This window comes from Trachinotus anak, unplaced genomic scaffold (genome assembly GCF_046630095.1).
Source record: "Trachinotus anak isolate AG129_WGS33_773 ecotype Australia unplaced genomic scaffold, CSIRO_AGI_Tana_v1 ptg000007l, whole genome shotgun sequence".
Taxonomy (NCBI): domain Eukaryota; kingdom Metazoa; phylum Chordata; class Actinopteri; order Carangiformes; family Carangidae; genus Trachinotus; species Trachinotus anak.
Genome location: NW_027273858.1, coordinates 9,778,469 through 9,799,251, shown reverse-complemented (window position 1 = coordinate 9,799,251; position 20,783 = coordinate 9,778,469). Strand labels below are relative to the sequence as shown.

Genomic DNA, 20,783 nt, shown 5'->3' with positions numbered 1-20,783 from the left:
AGGGGACTGCTGCTGCACAATGCTTCATCTGAGACCGCCGTCTTAACAGACCAGCAGCATGTGCCAGACCGGCATCAGAAAGACAGATAGATGGACAGATAAATAGATAGATAGGTAGGTACAGTGGTTAGATCAATAGACAGGCCTTGTACTTCCTGCTGTGCGAGACCAGGAGATGGGATGTTTGGTACATTCTTTCATAAACACACACACACACACACACACCAGCAACGTGTGACTTTGCCTCCTCTGTGACAGCCGAGCCACTGGTGTAATCCTCAGGCTTTTCAGATTACTCCAGTTGGGGTCACATTCTACACCAACCTACAGCGGGTCAGCTTTCCACGCTTGTCGCTATCAGTGTGCAGGACGCACAGTCGGTCTGTACGCGAGCCTCACAGCACCAATGAGCCTTCTCCTGATGAGAGCTGCTGTCAGTTTCCATCCCCCACTCAACTCTGTCCATGCCTGACTCTATTTATCTGTCCTTTTGAGCACAGGGGTAGCAGTAGATGATGTCTGAGTTCACATGAACATTGCTGGATATGTGGGGGGATGCTCCAGTAACAAGAGGTTTAATTAAATGGAAAATGCATAGTACAAAAAAAAAAACCAGACCTGTATTTTTATAAAGCACATTTGCATCTGTTCATGAATGTTTTGCCCGTCTTTGCCACCAAAGTGTGCGTCTCTGTTTCAGTGTCCAGATCAGGACTGTCTGTGTGTGTCAGGCCTTGCCAGGCGGCTGAAATAGACTCCATGGGAGGGTGTACTCTCTCACAGGCGTCCGTTACAGGCTTGGCCACATCTGCAGCGGGCCAGCCATCTGCACCCATTGTCTCAGAGGCACAACACAGCCCTGCACGCATGGCTGGCCTCGTAAAGGCAGGCCCTTTCCCCTCTGTCCTCCTTCATCCCTCACAGTGTGGGGGGAAAATGACTTCTTAATCCGTCAAAAGGACAACAGAAGTTGACCATCAAGCTAGAAGTAAATTCAGTTCCAAGGGTTTTTTTTTTTTTTCCCCCCCAATGGGACGATGACTTTAAAGGCTTGTAAAGTGTGGTCACTTTCATCATCATGCAAATTGTGTTGTCCGCCGAATTAAAATACCCCTTAAGGGATAAACGCTGCTCATTCTGACATTCAACATAATTTTACTAGTTCTTTACTTTCATGTTGTCTTTATGTGAGCTTAGGAAAACAGAAAAACTACGCAACGAACACAGAAGCGCTGAGAAGAAAACAGGCAACTTTAAGAGAGACACAGCTGTGGGAGAAACTAATATGATTATTGAGGCAAATCATCTCAAACTGCTTTAAAATCATATGAATGTATTGCGGGCAAACCCAGGGGAAAACTCCCTGACACTGCCAAGCTAGGGTCACAGTGGGGAGCAAGGAAACCACCCCAACGTGCCACATCAGACACTCGAATGCAAATGCAAATGAATTACAGATTATATTATTGTGATTCTAATATTAGAGCATTACTGCCTGGGAGCCCTTCAGCAACACAGAGGCTTCAAGTGATTACATATTTATAACTGAGACCAACCCTGGCAGCTGTCCCTGATATCCAGGTTGCACCATTGATTAGACCTGATACTGTTTACTGCCATGTGCTCTGAAGGCTTTATCACTTTTAAAGTCTATTCACATACACTCAGACATAACTGTGTGCATTTTTTTTTTTTTTTGTCATAGGTATTTATTCAGTTTTAATGGCAACTGAAATAAAGCAGCATTGTTACAAAAGAAAGCAGCCATCATTTCAGAATGCCACTGGACATGAGTGTGTTATTTGTTACTCTCCTGCAGTATTGATAATGGGGATTTATTATGGCACAGTTGACAATGAATGCAATGTGCATGCGTTAGTGGGAGGGATTATCCACCAAGTAGGGCAAGTGGCTGAGGCTAAGGACTGCAATTCCATCCAGCCTGGTTCATTTCAGTCATCCGCTCAGTGCACAGACGGGACAAGGAGTGCGATTTCAGCGCCGCTTCTTTGTCAAAGCCCCCCCCCCCCCCAAAAAAAAAAAAAAAAAAAATACAAAGCCTGAAGTGAAAATGGTAAAGTACGTGCGACAGCACAGCGAGCTGAAACCCGAGGAGGTCCTGTCGGAGTCCGATGCGTCCATGGACCAGCAGGATTTCGGAGAGATGTCCGACTATTCTTTCAGCGACGTTTTATACTCCAAATGTTCCGCAATGGACCAAATCGGCACTTTTATGAAGAACGTACAAGTGCTGCTCGATGCAGCAAATTACATAGAAAATGTCGAGAAGAACAACGGAAGTAAGTAAACACGGGCTGTAGGGGATGTTACCATGTAATGCGCCGCGCAGACAACAATAGAGGCGAAGGCGACAAAAGACGCGCAGCGCACAGACGAGCTCGCCCGGCAGCAGCCAATGATATTTCACCTGCTACTGCAAAACTGTTGTCTAATCGACCTCACGCTTTCAGAAAAATAGAGCCGGCGCATAGGAAGTCGGGGAATTTACTCATTTTTTATATTTAGGAAGCAAATGCAAAGCCAGAAACTGATTTTTTTTTATTGCAACAATAGCCTGCAGCTAAATGATCTTCTCCCACTAAAGCTGGTCTCGAGCAGACCGTGGGTGGGAGGTTAACAGGACAAGCAGGATTTCGTGTATTCATTATTTTAAACCGGCTGGCATACGTGCACATTTAGGTTAATACTTGTATATATTGTGGTTTGAGACTCCAAATGCCCCCTCAGTTTATCGCAGCTCCTTTCACGATTATTCCCTTAAACTATCATGTCCACTCATGAAAGTGTCGCGTTCACGGACCTTCTCGCCTCTACAAACTGCGGTTTAGATTTCATCTCCTCTAAAAAAAATGTTCAATTCAAAGCCCAGCTATCATTTTCAGAGGCAGCCGCTGCTGCTTCCTTGTATGTGTTGTTCACATGGTTTCCACATGGAACAAATTGTAAAGTTTTCATTGGTCGGGAAACATGTTCCCAGTGCGAGAGTCACTGCACATAGCCAATCACACGCAGGTTCATGTTAAACGCAGTATGTTACTGGGAAGGAGGGTTCATGGGAACTGTAGGCTTTTTTTTTTTTTTTTTTTTTTTTAATAAAGCAGCATTATGAATACTGTAGAATAGAAAGGAGTTTTGACAAAACATTCTTACTCATAGCCCACTTTTCTGTTTAATTTGGGCTGTCGTGAATAAGTGCAGACTGGCAGAAGGTACACAATGACATCATTAATGTCAATCACAGACTGCATTAATAGGCTATTAATATTTTCCAAGAAAGGCTGTCTGTCTGATATTGTGACATATTAAGATGCAATGAACAATTCAGGGCAAATGAGGTCACAACCATCGTTGCAAATCCAAGCCTTCAAGAAGCTTTTCGAATGTAGCACATTGTTATAAACGGCACTATGTATATTCATATAAACGTGTAATCCTCTTAATCTTTTTCATCACCAGAATGTGAGCATGGATATGCTTCAACATACCCTGCAACCCAGACTGCACATCAACAGAAACAACGTAAATTCAAAAACAGGAAATTGGACAATCTTCACAATAGGTAGGTAAACTGTTTCGAAAAAGATCCTCAAATGAAATATCAAAGATGTGAATCTGATGGTTGTCTTTATTTATGTGTTATAAAAGGCATTTTAAATCCTCTCTAATACACAACGGTCATTGATAGTATTGTATAATATCCTGTGTTTTGCATTTTTAAGACTTGCATGACAGTTTTGTTTACATATTTATCATTTCAACAGATCAGCACACAACGAACTGGAGAAAAATAGGTGAGTAAAACAAGACTGAAGGGGTCATTTGTGTGCATGTTTATGACCAAAACAGACAGTACTGAAAGATAACCTCGATATTAAGACCATGAAAAAGGAACAAGATGACGGTAGTGAAATGTTGTGACTGGGGAAGTCATCATAGATTTGTACTTCTGTCTACCAGCGTGGACGTGCAAACGTTGCACTGCAGCAGATGAAAGACAGAAGCAGTCTTTAAACTGCTGTAGCTACACGGGGAGTTTATCTCCAATGCCAGCGGTCTCAAAATGGAACTTCAAGCTGATAAACCGAAAGCTTTCTCCACTCTGCCATGTTTGCATATTTTGGTGCTATGCTAAACGCGTTGACCGTACTGCTCCACAATGAGATGCACTGTAGCCCTATAAATCAGCTTATCGCCGCAGGACTTCAAAGAAGGGCATTTTTTATCAACAACTTGGAAATTCTCCTCCCGTGTATGATAGCAGCTTGCATTTTGCAAGGCAAATAAAAAGAAGGTGTAATGCAGCCTCAGTAGCAGCACTGTTCCTGGAGGACATGCAGACATTTCCCCAGTCAGCAAACGGGAACCGTCTGTTTCCAGACAACAGGGCTCCTTCCTGAGAGATTCTCAGCTGCAAATCTAACAGCAGCTTGCTTCTATAGCTGCAGGATGTGGCAGCCTCTGCTTTGAGGGGGAAACAAATGTCACGACACATTTATCCTTAAATTAAATGTCCTGCCATGTGTGGGAGAATCTTAGCTCGTGATGAGAAAAAGAGCATCTTCTAGAGGAAAGCTCATTTTGCATTGTACCATTTACTACAAAATGGTGGCCAACGCAGGGAGAACAGATGACATCACAACTTGACCTACATTTTACTCCATTATTTGAAAGGATAGTGAGTGTCCTTTGCCAGTTTATGAATTCATTCAGACCACAGGCCCAGAGGCCTTGGCGGATCAGAAACACGGCACTGGGCTGACCTCAGCAGCTTTTAAATCTGGGTGCAGACAGATCCATATGTAATTGCAAAGGAGTCAGATGGTGTGGCTAACTAGCAAATATGGATACACAGATAAATCAAGTGCCTCAATACTTTGACTGTGACATTCTTCATCACAGATGGATTAATGGTATTTTAATTAGAATTGATCAGGGCCAATCAAATAGTTATTTGCCTTAACTATTACAATTCTCATCAAATTGGATTAGGAGGAAATATCATAATAGGGCTAATCAGGATGAATGCAGAGGACGGGAATACATTAGTCTGGAAATGCAGTTTTACTCTCTCATGCACATGTATACTGTCTCTAAGGAGAAATGACCCCTCTTGATTGTGTCTCCGCCCCCTAGACGAGCACATCTCCGCCTGTGTTTGGAGAGGCTGAAGTCCCTCATCCCTCTGGGACCAGACTGCAGTCGGCACACCACGCTGGGACTGCTCAACAAGGCCAAAGCACATATCAAGGTGTGGTAGTCTAAGGAAAACACCTGGAGCAATGAAAAGACTAACAAAGCAGATGTTTGCCTCTCACTCACAGAGATCTTAGAATTAAGAGATCTGTGGCCGTTTCCCTTGAGTTAAAGACGGTTGATGTTGTATTGACAGCAGATATAGGTCTGCAGTATCAGAGGATGACTTTGATATACAACAGAGGGTCCATTTCATTCTAGCGTGAGAACCAGTGTGAATCCGTAGTGATGGTACACAAAACCTAAGCCGCTCCAGTCAATAGTCTGATCCTATTCTGTATTTTAGAACACAGCGCTGTTCAGTCTCCTACCTCGGCCTCATGGTGGTCTCTGGTTTGCTGTGCTTTAAAGCTACTTTGCTGCGCATCAGGTGCGATCACAGTGCGGCTCCACTCTCTACATTCGAAAGCTCAATCGTTGGCCTGCAATGCAACTGAACCCTGAAATTCTGTACATCTTCAGGTGTGTTAGTTCAACACATGTTGCCGGATGAAAACTTATAACGGCGGCTCCTGTTTGTTTTGTAATCATGCTCGGCTCAGTATAAACACTAGGAAAGAGGAGAAAGTCTGGATTTTCTACCTCTTCTTTCAACTTTTTTTTTTTTTGGCTCAGTCTAATGTAAAGATTAAGGGCAGTGAACACAGCACTGAGGCCAGTTTGGTGCTAAATTGTCGCCCAGTTGCCTCTCATTTGGTTAAATGAGATATTGACAGAGAAACAGAGAGGTTAGGGGTTTTCCCAGACACTTCTAAAGAGTCCGTTTTCTCAGAACCATTAAATGAACTGACCCTTCAGGCACTTTGGCCTCAGCACAAGACATTCTGGTTGCTGCTCGGTTATTTCAGTTTTTCTTACCCTTTGAACAAATCTCCCTGAAGCTATTGCCAGGGCTGTCCTTTGCAGGATTTTGAACCCTTGGTCAGTCTTTGATTAGGTCTTGTGTCTTTCACAGTACAGGATAATGTAAGAATAGTGCACTGACTATTGGTCTTAGATCCAGATCTGTCCTAACTGTTAGAGCTGCCTGCCTGAATGGACCACTGAGTGTGTCTGAGAGCTACATGAGACTGAGGATAGGCTCAAATGATTCTGCAGTGTCAAAGCATCCATGACTCAAAACTGTGGCTCCCCCGGTGGCTGCAACCTAAGCCAGGCATTTTTTTTTTCCTGAAATATTCGCCTTTCTTGGCCCCAGTCTGTGCAGGCTCCTGCGGTGGGAAGCAGCTGAGGGATGACTGAGGGCTGCAATATGAAAGCAGTCCAGGCAGCAGTCTGTGGGAGTGAATCACAGTGGGGGGGGGGTTATGGATAAACACCTATGATGTCAACTGTTGACTTTGGACCAGCCTGTTTGAAGTCCAGGAAATGTGGCTTCTAAATGCTGCTGTGTTATATTTTTAGAACCAGAGGCTGTGTAGTAGAGTAAAAGGGTGAAGCAGGTGCAGGCAGCATGAAGCTCACGGCTGCAGGAAGTTAAGAAACAAAACGCTGTATTGTGCTAGAGAAGTGCTACTCTTACTGGTACCAAACTCCATTCAAAACACAGTCATTTTACTGTTTTTTTTTCCCAAATGGGAAATGTACAAACCTCTTCTAACATTATTTAGGGCCAGCAGCACTGGGTCTCAGTAAAGTCTCATCTTTTAGAATTTATTCTTGCTCACAAACCCAGTATAGTTTATTCTGCTGTTTAACAACAGTTAAAGTAATTACAAAAAGGTTATTGCTATGCAAGCAAATTGGTTTTGGTGTTGTTGTTGTCTGGCTCACCATATATCATATTTACGAGAGTTCAAGCAGAAAAAAACAAATATTGTCTATAATAATAATAATAATAATAATGAATTTTATTTTGTGGGGGCCCTTCAAAGCACTCATGACACTGTCTAAGACACAAGCAACAATGCATTAACATCATAGAATCAAACAAAGCAGTGGTAAGTTAATACAATAAATAGGTGCACCATCATACCATAACCAATGTCTGTATGAAAAGGTGCGTCTTGCTATAGTATGGTATATGAGGGGGGAAAGTCAATGTTGCCTTGTCCTGTAGGAGAGAATTTTACAGATATAATTTCTATTTGTCATTTCTGCAACTTGTAATTGTCTTCAGTGTTAAGCTGGCTTGCATATAAAGTGTTAGGACTTATTACTCTGCTACTACAGCAACATGAATCTGTTTTTATTATTTATGGCATGACCAGACGTGATTGGATCCTTCCTTCCCTTATGATTATTGAGGTTCATAGTGCATCTCCAGGACTTTGGTTATTTGTTAGCTTAACCCCAATATATGTTTAGTGAGTGGTTTATGTATCCTCTTTAAACTATATAGGCTTTGCTCAAAACTACTACTGAACACCACAAATGGACCAAAATCAATGACCGAGGTGAGAAGTTTAAACAAATAAATTAGAGCCAATAAGGCAAAAAGCAGGACGGAAAGATCTTAACTGAAACCCACTTCCAACCCCACAGAGACACCAGCTATCCACTAGAATCCAACCAGCAACTTGCTGTTCTTGTGTGTTGAATAATTTATTAGAAGGCATGAGGGTGGCAGCTACAGCTACATATTAACATCGCATTAGTGCTCACGAGATAAGTTCACCCTCCTCTCATGCATATACTTTTGCAGGTGATCACGAGTGGTATCAAGAGAGGCGTCACACTGGATCCACACACTGATCAGCATGATTACCTTTACCTTTCTACATGACAACAATAACATTAACTCTTCTGTATTTCAATCTTTTTAGAAACTTGAAGAAGTGGACCGAAAGAGTCAGCACCAGCTAGAGACCTTAGAGCGAGAGCAGCGGCACCTGCAGAGGCAGCTGGCCCAGCTGCAGACTCACGGAGAGAGGGAGAGGGTCCGCACAGACAGCCTGGGCTCACCGATGGACTCTGACCGCTCAGAGTCTGACAGAGGTTAGTGTCCAAATTAGAGCCTTTATCCAACGGTGCACTCTGTAGCATCATTAGTGTTTGTACTTACAATATTAATGTATTTGTTTAAAACCCGTCACCATATGCAGTTAGGCAAGCACAGTTTCAAAGATTAAAACTCGCCTGATTCAAAGAATTAATCTGTATTCATGTTGTTTTGTTTTGTATTTGAACAGAGGAAATTGAAGTTGATGTGGAAAGCACTGAGTTCTCCCATGGAGAAATGGACAGTGTAAGCACCAGTGGTGCAAGTGACCTGGATGACCACAGCAGCCGGCAGAGCTCAGTCAGTGACGAGGGTTACTCCACATGCAGTCTAAAACTGGCCTTCTCTGCTTAGAGCACCAGCCTATACATTCACTTCAGCTGCAGTCTTTTATGGCTTTCACCTCTCCAAGTACCAGCCTACAGCTCCATCCTCCTTCGCAGTTTAGGTTACCTGTCTTAAGAAGAACCAGCCTCAATCCCACCTTTCCCCGACAAATGAGACATCTTCTCCACCTGAGAACCAGCCTTAAGTTCAACTCAGTCTAAAAGTTTAAAATTGTCTCCTTCCAGAGGTCAAGGGGTTCCTCTACATCAGTCTGAAACATTTTATACATCAGCCTCAAATTTAACTTCTCAGTCAATATACAATCAAGTTGACTTCACCCATCACCTGAATCTCCCTTTACCCATAGCCAGCTTGAATCATCCATACCTGCACTCAGTACTAATGCTGTGGAGGACCCATGAAGGGGAAACTCTACCTTTAGTCAAGTTGATCTTCTGAAACCAGCAAAAACACACACACACACACAAAAAAAAAAAAAGAGGAGTACCAGCTAGAAGCTCACCATTGGGAACGTTTGCTCCATTTGCCTTGTAAAAAAACATTGCCCTTTTTCTTTGGATAATACATCCACATGGCACTTCTTGTCAGTGAACATGCCAGTGACAAGGGCTACAATGTCTGCATTCCAAAATGTTTATTACACTCCTATAACCTCTGCTTTAGGACCCACAACCATCATTGATCCACGTGGTGTCCCTCCTCTTGACTGAAGCACAGTCATATCCAAACAGGTGGTGTAGTCCACCCTTGTTATCCTAATTTATTTTGCATATGATTATAGTATTTATTTTTGTTATATTTAATTGTACTGTAGCTAGGTCTCGGTCATGCTTGAATAAAAAAAAAAAACAAACAAAAAAACAAACAAACAAAAAAAAAACTGCTGTTAAAAATTTCTTTTTTTCATTGTTTTTTTTTTTTTTTTTTTTTTTAAATGTTTACCAAATTACTTGATGTAATTAATCCCCACTGAAGCATATGCAGTGCTCCAGGTTTAGTGCATTACTCAGTGGTGTTTTGTTGGAAGAAGGAACCATCTCTTTCACACTGTGCGCAAAATTCAATTTCATTTTATCTAGACAGTAATAAGCTATCCCGCACTTGTCCAAGCACAAGGATCAAGCAATAACGCGTCTAGTTTTTATCATATTGGTTGTGTTAATGACACACTTCTGTCCGTCCAACACCAAATTACAGTTTGCTAGTTCTCCACTTGCTCCAGTAGTGGTATCAGTTATTTATCATCAGCAGTAAAATGATTGTGATATAATTTAAAAAAAAAAAAAAAAAAAAAGCTATGGTGCATGTGTATTGAATGTAGCCTTTCTAATCATGTTGTATTTGTGCTTTGGATTGAAAAGTCTTATACAAATGTCTGTAGCATGAACAACATAAACACTACAGAATACTAATTTTGGTTTATACTTAAATGTTTAATACGGTATCTTTTTTTGTATTGTAGCAGAAAAAGTACAAGTTCAAATCCTTGAAATTTGGAGACGTCCCACTAATAATTCAATGTATATTTGACACAGAATTGCACTGCTGACCTGTTCGAATCCATGAAACCAAATAAGACAGTATGACCATCACCATTTCAATATGACCATGTATCTGCATTTTTCTGGTCCAAGTCCTAAGTAGATCACCACCAAATTGTGTCTTAACATGGGTATGACTCTTGCACAAAGTTCCTTGTTACAGGTCTTTTCTCCCCACAACCTGTTTGGGAAACTATAAAATGCACTATGAAAAAGACTTTTGTTGAGGAAGTATGTTGAAGCACACCCCAGAATGTTTTCTCTTGTGCTTTCTCAGCCATCCAAGGTGACTTTTCTGCAAAACATGTGCTGCTGGTCCCCTGCTAATACTTTGTTACAGTTCCTGATAACTGTCCCTGGAATCTTAATAAACCTCTTCTACCCAGACATTACCAATACTGTCTTCATTTAATTAACTTGGGTTTCTTGCCGTGGACTGACACACTGTGGTTGTCTCTCGGCCTTAATTTTGCTCAAAGAAAAAACAAGTTTCAGTCAGGTCTGCAGTTCACATTAAACATCCTGAACTAACGTAGTCAACATCTCAAACAGAAAACCCATGGAACTTTAATGGAAAAAATAGTTTGTATTTAAAGTTGCAGCGTGCTGCTCATGACATGGATTATTAATAATGATACAAGTCTTTACTGCCACCTACAGGACCTGACAGAACCATAATGATGTAAAAACAGTCCAAATATGGTGGAGGCAATTCTTTAAAAAACTGAAAAGATGATGTTTATTTCACTGGTATATATACACAGAAATTAAAATTTGAATTCAGCCATCTCAAATCAATGCCATTATTAATGTCCAGACACACCAAGAACTGGTCAGTATTTAAAATCCAGCTTTCAATTTGCACACCAAAATCTACAGGTGTATATTTATACACAGTTTAGCAAGTGTTTGGCCTAAATGGAAGCTGGACTCAAACAGCAAACTATTTGTCTTTTCTAAAACACAGCTTCCTGTTTTCACATAACACCTGACCCTGTTCGAGTGGGGAAAAACATTGTACCTACATAATATATATATATAAGGAAAACTACATCAATATTTCAAACAATGGTGTGCAAGCAATTCCTTTCAAAGCTTTCTTTACTTGAGAAACTTAAATCATGTATAAACACAATGGAAAGCACTGATACAGCTAGTATACAGTGGATTTTTATGTACAGAATATATTAGGTCATTGGGGCATTAGATGTCTGACATTGTATTTTGACGTGTCGTGGTACTGGGTCATAGGCTTGTCTGCAATACCGCATGTTCCCACTCCCACCTTTCCATTTACGCTTTCTGGAGATGCAAATATGCTCCTCTTTACCTACAAAAATAACCACAAAAAAAAAATAGAATCAATTATTAATGGTTATGAATATTTAAGTTTCAAGTTTAGCATGCAGTGTGATAAACAAGAGAGGAATGATATGAAACAAATTTCCTGTCACTGAAAGATTCATCTGTGTGAATTTACACTTAAGTTTGACACTTTTATTTAAATGGATGTGCTTGATTTTGATGATAGAGAATGATCCTACGAGTAGTTTAAATCACAGCTGTTTGGGCTACAGGTCCAGTTGGGTTTCCCTCTGACACACTGGTTGAACTAAACATTTATGATCCCTGAAACTGCTAAATTATACAGCAAAACAACCGAATTACATAGTCAGTGACCTTTTAATTGTAACATGGCCATTACATACCATGAGCACTAATTAAATAACCCAAACTGCAGTTTGCTGATAGTATCTGTAGTAGCATGTCTCCACAGTCCCCACAGTGAACTCAACTTTAAAATTGAAGTCCCATGAGCACTAACACAGCCACTGTCAGCCTGACCTTGTGATTTGTTTTGCCAGTTGTCTTTTTAAAATATTCTATTGCAGAGCTGTGGCCTGGCTATTTTAAATGTAATACCACTGTAGGAGTTCACTACTGAAGCACTGCTGTGGGAAATAATATCAAGCGAGAAATGAGACATCTGCAGAATATAACCTTTGTCCACTCTCAAATAACTTATCATTTGAAGGTTTTTATTTTGTTTCCTTTTATCTCTACATCATAATTACACCACTGTGAAGCACTTTGTAAACTTGTTTTTTTGAAAAGTGCTATTCAAATAAAGTGAATTATTATTATAAAGTGTATTATATAAATTCAGACCTCTAAAAAAGGAAACTTACCTGTCCTTTCTTGTTCTTTGAGTAGGCTTTGTTGTTGAACTGTTGCCACTTTGACTTTTGGTCCTCCCTCTCTTGCTCCAACTCCTTCATCCTCTGTACCTTCTTCTGGGCTTTCTTCTTCTTATACTCTCTCTGCTCTGCTATTTGCTCTTTCCTAAAAAGCCACACAAAGAGGAGAAACAACCCTTGTAATGACGTACAATCACAAACACGTTTTAACCAATATGAAATCTACTGAATATGTTGCTGTTGAGGAAGTTTATGAAATCTGTGCACACATGTGTAAAGAAATTTGTCCCAGGGTCCATTTTTTTAATTCTTCAGTGAAAGAAAGAATAAGTCAAAGGCCCTGTTGCATGTTCATGTTTTTTTTTTTTGTGGTTCTAGGGTTCAGAGATTATTTCCAACCAGTGAGTACTAATAAAACTAGGTGTTGTAGGACTATACATGATTCTTTACATGCAACTTTTTAAAAACAGAAACTCATTTTAGTGGTTAGTTTAAGAGGTATTTGATGTTTCCTGAATTGCCATAATGTTTTGCTGTTTAAATATCAAACTCAGTCACCAACCCAAAACAAGCAAACTATTCCCTTGATCAAATCAGGCCTAGAAGGCCTTCATATTGATATCTATATGAAGGGGCACACTCTTGAAATGACAGCCAAGTTCATCAAATGTACCCCTCATTGTTGGGCAAAGTGAGGACGGCACAATAGAACATGAACTGAATACTACTACACTCACTGGTACTTAAGTCGTAGAATTACAGCCATGCAATTTAAAAAAGGAGCTGGTCACAATTATCAAGACCAAGGCCTACATGAGACAAAAAAGGTTAATTAAAAGTCTATGGAATAGTACACCAGAAATTTGAGTGCTCTGATGTTTTGAGCTACATTCTCTTGGTGGCTATCTCATTAAAATTTCAGAAGGGAATTACAGCGTGTAGACCTTTATTTTTCTTTTCCCCATTGTCTCATCAGTCCAGCACCTGTTCATGTTTTTTGGAGTGCTCTGTTGCCCATGAGTGGGAACCTAACCAAGCTACCAATTATGGTGCTAAAAAGGCAAGTCCAAAGACTGTCCATATATTTTCATAAAAAATATTAACATGATTTAAGCACAGATTTGTATGTATGCACTTTAAATGAGTGAGATGCATATTTTGTGTTCATACTTAGATTTGGGCTTTACACTTCCATCCTTATCGGAGCGTTTCCCCTCCTCTGCTGCTTTGAGATTCTGCAGAGGGATTACTTCAGCATTCCCCCATCCGCTGAAGGTAATGGCCGCAGTGCCGTTCTCTCGGTCTATCTCCTCAATCTCAGCCTCATACATCCTGCCAAAAAATCACGTCTGTAAGCAGGTGAGTATGAGCCAAAGACTCAAGCTCTACTTAAATTGCAAAGTTTAACACCAATATATAATAATTAATGTTAAGTAAAATATGTCACATCTGAATATAAGATATTCTCATTTTCATATCCCTTAAGAATGTTTTTTCAGTCTAAAAATTTAAGACATGACATGGGCAGTTCATTTACATTCAAGTGTTTCTTTGAATAATTTACAACCAAGTGAAACTAACTTCATCGCAAGGACAAAATGCACTGATTGTCTCACTAAAAATTAGGTGTATTCATTCTGTCCAAAGCAACATATTAATATAAAACTATAAATATGGAAAATTGAACCTAATCTATAAAACCACTGCTCTAACTGTAGTGCTGTAAGGCAGGCGGTTGCATCTAATGTTTTCATGACAAGAGGCTGGTGACACTCACTGTCCGTCCTGACTCCACACAGCCATACACCTGTCCCCCACTTTCCAGCCAAGTTTCAAGGGGACTGGTTCTGAGCCATTAGTACTCGAGGCACCTTCACTGGGCTGTGAGGTTAGGAGGTCTTTTGTCAAATCAATGACTTCCTGTGGAAAAAACACAATGAAAAGGGAGTCAGATGTTCATGGAGAGTGAGAGCAATTTCCCTTGCAGGAAAAGTTTAGTTAGCAGTTTCAGTTGCTTATAAAAGTGAAATCATTACAGTCTTTCCTTGCTTCTATTGGAATCCAGCAATGAGAAATATAGTTGTTCTGTAGGGCTGCAACTAATACTTTCTCACTTTTGTTATTGTTTCTGTCATGCTTTTTTGGGAGACACTTAATTTTTATCTTTTCTGTTGTATAAATAAATTTCTACTTTCTTCATTTTTTTCAGTGATTAATCTTGATTATTTCACAATTAATACATAAATCAACGTGTAAAAAAACAACAACAAAAAAAAAAAAACACAAAATAGGTGGAAGACAAGATTATTTCCCACAGACCAAGGCGATCCCTACAAATGTCGTTTAGTATGACCAAGGAAATGACAAAGAAATACAACAATATTCAGCTATCATGGGTGACAAAGAAAAGCATTAAATTACCATATGAGAAACTAGGAACAGAAAATATGACATTTCTTTCCTATATTTTTTTTTCCTGAAAAAAATGTCAAATATTATCTGATTAATGTTCAGACATTCGACTGATTATTTGACTAATCCTTGCACCTCTATCTCTTTCTATACTATTGCTGTGTCTCATTCGCACATATGCACAAACCTGTAAATCTTTCTGGAGTTTCAGGAGGTCTTCATTTTCTGGGTCGGTAGATAAGGCAACTTCTACTTGCTGCAGCTGAGCTTTGTAGTTGCTTAACTGCTTCACCAAGTCGTCCGACATCTGTGTGAGAACAACAGCGTACAGTTTTTAAAACCCTTGGCTAGCTGTATTAGCAACAAATTCGATTAGCTCAAGGTAAACACCTTCGGTTAGTAAGCTAACTTACATTAGCACTGACGTAATCACACAAATTGCTTGTGAAATCTGTATTAAACGCGAAATGAACGACAAGGGTGCTAATCGAAATCTACATGAGAGATTGTGTAAGATGTTTTCACATTCACGTTAGCTTCAAATGGTTAGGAAGGTCCCTCGGCCCTCTTTCGACGACGTAAATTTAACGTACAACCGCTAAGTTAGTGTTTGCTCCGAGCGGCTGAGGTGATATCGCAAAACAAAGTTAATCTTACCTCTGTATCAATGCGCTTGAACGCTAAATACAGTAAGCATTCAAAATACTGAATCGATTAATTGCCTATAACGACCGCTAACAACAACAGTCCGCTCGTCGTCCTCCCGTACACAAAAAGCCAAACGGAAGCCCGTTGAGGACTTTCTCGCGATAACACGGCATCTTCTCGTTCTTCTTCTTTTGGTTTTAATGGCAGCTTGCGTCCTAAAAGTTACACTCCTGCCATCTTCTGGAGTTAGTTAACTCCTAAAGCGTCCAGCATGTTTTCCGTAAGTCCTGTTCTTATTCTTAAAGAAGTCACATTAGGCTATAAGTACTTTTATATTCTTTATGTGAAAAAAAAGAAAAACAGAAACAGAAAAAGACGCTACATATCTACAGTTTATCCTGATAGAGGCTTTCTCCAAGGCCAATAGGCTAATTTGAATGTTTCATATGAGAACAGCCAACTCAAGCTTTTACTACAAAGTCAATATCTGTTTTAATCTTACTCAACAAAATATCACGCAGTTTAAAGTAAAAAGGACAACAGGGAACAAAATGTTACATATTTATATATAAGATATTTTCTATAGGCCTATCATCCAGACAGCACATTTCAGCAGCAAGTGGTAAAATGGCAGAGCTCAGCATGGCACAGAGAGATCTTTGATTTTGTATAGATTGCAACAGCCTAATCGATCATTTTTTATCATCCCATATGCAGTTTTGGTTTAGTTCATATCAACCCACTGTCCTTTACTCTGAGCAAATACTGATTTTCTGAAAAAACAAATGTTGAGTTTTGATATGAAAAACAATATAGCATATGAGTATGGGACACTACCCTGTGATTACAGCCATACAATATGACTTAAGGTCAAAATAAAGTTACATACTACTCATTTGTTGTCACTTCCTACACAAATCCCAATAACTAATTTTATGTTGTCGACCGTGAAGCTAAAGTCTGATGAACAGCTCAGTGCAAGTGGGCCTCATATATGTTGTGGCTTGTTCTTCCATAAATAATGTGGCTGATTGCAAACATAAAAGACAAGGGTTATAAAATACAACATTTGTAAACAAAGTTCTATGTAGTCTCTTGTACATTCAGGAAACTACTATTAATAAGAGCAATATAGAGCCCTACAACAGGACAAAAATAATATAAAAGAAAAAAATGTGTAGGCTACTAGGCAGCCTGTTGAGATTGAATTAAAATGGTTAAGTCTATTGATGCTAAATGTTTTTACATAATACAAAGGGTACTAATTTAATATATCAAAATGATCTCCGGCCATAGGATTTTGTAAAGTGCTGTTCATGTGTACTTTCAGGTCTCTTCATCATCCCAACCGATCCCTATCACTGCTTTGCCGTTTTTGGAGTAAGGATGGTGTAAATAAAAACAGACTTTTCTTTCTTTCACTTCTTATCAAATTACTCATGTATCGAAGTTATGTACTTACTTAAGATTAAGTCAGATTTTATTTGGTTTGCTTATAGACTTGGGTAATCATTTCCATGTCACAATTTTTCTTATGTACTCATACACTCTGCTGAATGTCACATTTTTTGTCATGATATACTTTGAAAAGGAGGCATTTTGAATCGCTTGATATGAAAGTAAAAAAGGGAAGTGTATTTAGCTCTGGGCGTGTGGCAGAAGTTGTGCAACAAGAGGGCACCGACGGTCATGGTAGCATTTAAGATAACATTCGATGTGATATACCAAATTACCAAATGTATTTCACCACTAAAAATAAAAGCCACAACCTTTGTCCAAATATGTACATCGATATGAACAATAGAAAAAGTAAGTTCCTCTATATACTTTTTGTTTCTTTATTTTTTCTTAGGTTAGATTTTAGTAACTCTGTTTCAAGCAGAAGTTGCTTTTGTAAATAAAAGGTTTAAAATTCAATTTTGTTTATTTTTCATGACTTCACACCACAAACCAACCTGGTCTGACCTGCCACACCTGCTTTAAAGGTAAGCCCCCTCCCTCCACATAGGTCTGAAATAAGATGCTAGGGGTCCGAAGCATTCACTGAGGTTTCTGTTAGGAACAGGCTGGGATATGCAATGAACTGTTTGAGTTAATTTATATCATGATGACTGACTATCGAGCTGTCCCAGAAAAGGGGCACAAGAGGGAAGTCTAAACCATTTGGTTAAGGGCTTAACTGAGGTTCAGGCAACGGAGGAAAGGTTAAACCTGTAGTAGGTGTAGCTCTGTGCTGCCTACACTTAGAAGGTATCGTTAACCTTCGAGATCGAGCCGGCTGCTCTGTCAAGGCTCGGCACTCCCAGCATGGAAAGACACCCTGGGAGCTCTGCCAGCCTGTAAAAAGAGTCTCATTCAGGACGGACAGTAAAAAGGTCCCCTCCAGAGGGGGCAACTCTCTGGATGACACCTCTGCATTCTCTTCAGTGCAAGCCAAGACACTCCAAGGGGTGCAAAATAAACGAAAAACTAAATCCTGCAACTTAAATTTAATACATTTTTGGGGGGGTTCTATAATATTTATTCTTTTGGAAATAATACTGGATAGTATTATAAAGTAAAGTTTGGTTTAGGGTTAACCATAACCATTGTCATAGATCACAAAAAAGAAACAGGTGCAAAGCTGTGCCGCTCTCTTCAAACAATACATGTTGCAGCAACGTTGCACTGCAACAAAACATACTAGACTTTGTACTTTAGTGTGAATGTCAAATACTCGAGTGCAGCATAGAAACGCCTCAGAGAACTAAGACTTAAATATGGAAACAAACAGTTTTAACAACCCAATGATTAAATATCATTAAGTCATTATAGTAAAACATGTGTGCTGTGTGCTAAACAACATTACATAATAATCCAAAGTGGATAACTAGCAATGCATGCTGGATTGCATTCTTATGACTAACTGAAATGAAGCAGCTCATAAGTAGACGGTGAAACAATAATGTAAGCAGTGGAAAACACTAGTTGGAGCTTTCAAGAAAAAAAAACACTAGAATACAATTGTTTTTCCCTTTTAGGCAAGTTGTGACAAGGATCAACAATTACCAAAATTGAAATTGTGAAAGGTATTGTGAAAGGATGCTTTAAACTTTACAAATGTCATGTAGCTGCATTTATTTGTGCAGTAGTTGACCAAAAAAAAAAAAAAAAGATGATTCACTCTACTTCATTATCAAGATAGCAAGCATTTGAGTAGCTGAAATTTTATTCCACAAATGTACTGTGACTGATCTCTACAGTTAAGTGTCCCCGATCTTCTCCACAAACTCAGATATTATTTCAAGCTACTTTTATTTCAGGATATATCTGAACGTTTTCTTCAGGAAATAGAACTACACACCATACAGAGTGTACTCTTAATCAATTGTAATCTAATAGACTACAGTTATCACTTCTATAGATCAATAAAACTGTTAATGTCATAATCAGCCGATGGTTTCAGTTCTTGCTTTTAAACCAGCAGCACATGGACCCCGCCCATTCCTGTTCTCACTGAAGTGGAGCCAGCATCACAGATCCTCCGCGTCAGATCAAGCCCGTATAAAAGACGTACTCTCCACTTCAGCTGCAGCAGATGAAAAGATCTGCCTGAGCCAGCACTGTCTGCAATGTGAGTCTGTTTTGTGGAATGTCTTCCAAGGGATTTTACTGCAAGTTTTTACTCTAAAAAGGTTGGTGGATGAAGAATTATTTTTTTAAAGAAAAGATGTATTTTTAAAGTTTCTGATGTGGGAAACTGGGAATAAATCAAAGTTCCCTTTATTCCCTTCATTATTTCTTATTTCGGTCTTATAATATAAAGAAACACATCTTGTAATTTTTTTTCAGATATGTGTCTATGTGTTCTCACTAAAGATAAAGGAAGCAACAATGTTTTCCACTCAACAAAATGAAGAGACTCAATCTTCTGATGCCGTGTTCTTGAATGGATGCAATTAATAGACAGCTGGCAAGCAAAGCTTCCGAGCCTCCTAACAGAGCACTGTTCAGACATCATCGACACCACAGCTTATCCTGATGGGTTGCTTTATCTTCACTGGAGGAAATGAGACTTTGCCTGACAGGCATCCTTATACTGTGCAGACCTCTGTGCCTCTAACGATCCTGGTGGGTATCCTCATCCTGCTAACTGTGTTTGGCAATGTCATGGTAGTAATTGCTGTGATCACAAGCCGAGCCCTGAGAGCACCTCAGAACTTGTTTTTAGTCTCTCTGGCATCTGCAGACATCCTGGTTGCCACCTTGGTGATGCCATTCTCTTTAGCGAATGAGCTGATGGGTTACTGGTACTTTGGTAAAGTGTGGTGTGAAATCTACCTGGCTTTGGATGTGCTCTTCTGCACCTCATCCATCGTTCACCTGTGTGCCATCAGCCTGGACAGGTACTGGTCTGTAACTAAAGCGATTGAGTACAACCTGAGAAGGACACCACGCAGGATTAAATGCACAGTCTTCATAGTTTGGGTACTGGCGGCCATCATTTCATTCCCTCCGCTTATCACAATGAAAAAGAACAAGGGTAACAAGGACAGGCCTAATTGTAGAATTAATGAGGAGAGATGGTACATTATATTCTCCAGCACTGCCTCCTTCTTTGCACCCTGTATCATCATGATCATGGTGTATGTTAGAATCTATCAGATTGCCAAGAAAAGGACAAGAACCCTGCCAGGTGAAAGGAAAAGAGAAAATGGCAACTTAGAAGACACAAAAGGTGGTCTGGACCCCCTGGAGAGAAAAGACAGAGAAGGGAGGGAGGTGGAAGGGGAGGACGGCAGAGAGGTCAATGGCTTTGACCTGGAGGAAGAACCCTCCTCTTCTGATGGGAATGAAACCATGCTATGTTCCCTGAAGAAGAAGAGGGCAACCAAAGTGGCTCAGGCACAGCCTGGAGAAACCTCTCCAAAGCCAGAGGTGCAGCCCTGTGTGAAGGTGAGCAAGTGGAACGGAAGGCAGTACAGAGAGAGGCGCTTCACATTTGTTCTGGCTGTGGTCATGGGAGTGTTTGTTCTTTGCTGGTTCCCCTTTTTCTTCACATACACGCTCGCTGCTTTGTGTGACATCTGCTGCGAAGGACTTCCAGAGACACTGTTCAAGATGTTTTTCTGGTTTGGTTACTGCAATAGCTCACTGAATCCTGTTATCTACACCATATTCAATAATGACTTCAGGAGGTCTTTTAAAAAGATCCTTTGCAAAACGAACAGTAGAGGATTATAAATAAGGTTTTTATGTATGAACTTCAAAAACTGCGTTGTTGGTCCTCTACTTTAAGGCTCCCATCAGTGTGAATATTACATTAAAATGATATCAGAAGATGTTTATAGGATGTTTGAAAAATGTGAAATGTAGCATATTTTACTTTTGTGGTTTAACATTTTGTGTAATTAAATGTCAGTAAAAGTTTTTTTTATTGTT

The 20,783-nt window shown here is 39.9% G+C and overlaps 3 protein-coding genes across 8 annotated transcripts; 2 read left to right on the top strand and 1 right to left on the bottom strand.

Moving 5' to 3' along the window:
- Positions 1 to 1,903: 1,903 nt before the first annotated feature.
- On the top strand, positions 1,904 to 10,491 carry LOC139622786 (max-interacting protein 1-like). The gene is made up of 6 exons (XM_071480381.1): positions 1,904 to 2,300; positions 3,478 to 3,580; positions 3,783 to 3,812; positions 5,155 to 5,269; positions 8,040 to 8,211; positions 8,406 to 10,491. The coding sequence occupies exons 1-6, from the start codon at positions 2,072 to 2,074 to the stop codon at positions 8,567 to 8,569; spliced, it is 813 nt and encodes a 270-aa protein (XP_071336482.1). The 5' UTR covers positions 1,904 to 2,071; the 3' UTR covers positions 8,570 to 10,491.
- Positions 9,976 to 15,519, bottom strand: smndc1 (survival motor neuron domain containing 1). Of its 2 annotated transcripts, none has more exons than XM_071480383.1 (6): positions 15,372 to 15,519; positions 14,902 to 15,021; positions 14,080 to 14,222; positions 13,473 to 13,634; positions 12,294 to 12,447; positions 9,976 to 11,434 (listed from the first exon to the last, which is right to left on the bottom strand). In XM_071480383.1, the coding sequence occupies exons 2-6, from the start codon at positions 15,019 to 15,021 to the stop codon at positions 11,297 to 11,299; spliced, it is 717 nt and encodes a 238-aa protein (XP_071336484.1). In that variant the 5' UTR covers positions 15,372 to 15,519; the 3' UTR covers positions 9,976 to 11,296. The 2 variants fall into 2 exon arrangements, with proteins under 2 accessions (XP_071336484.1, XP_071336485.1); XM_071480384.1 differs by lacking the exon at positions 15,372 to 15,519 and adding an exon at positions 15,128 to 15,325.
- A 43-nt stretch (positions 15,520 to 15,562) lies between these two features.
- LOC139622785 (alpha-2A adrenergic receptor-like) lies at positions 15,563 to 20,783 on the top strand. Of its 5 annotated transcripts, none has more exons than XM_071480377.1 (4): positions 15,563 to 15,642; positions 16,693 to 16,742; positions 18,829 to 19,036; positions 19,194 to 20,783. In XM_071480377.1, the coding sequence occupies exon 4, from the start codon at positions 19,383 to 19,385 to the stop codon at positions 20,583 to 20,585; it is 1,203 nt and encodes a 400-aa protein (XP_071336478.1). In that variant the 5' UTR covers positions 15,563 to 15,642; positions 16,693 to 16,742; positions 18,829 to 19,036; positions 19,194 to 19,382; the 3' UTR covers positions 20,586 to 20,783. The 5 variants fall into 5 exon arrangements, with proteins under 5 accessions (XP_071336478.1, XP_071336481.1, XP_071336480.1 ...); XM_071480380.1 differs by having other exon boundaries at positions 18,826 to 18,975; positions 19,221 to 20,783; XM_071480379.1 differs by having other exon boundaries at positions 18,826 to 18,975.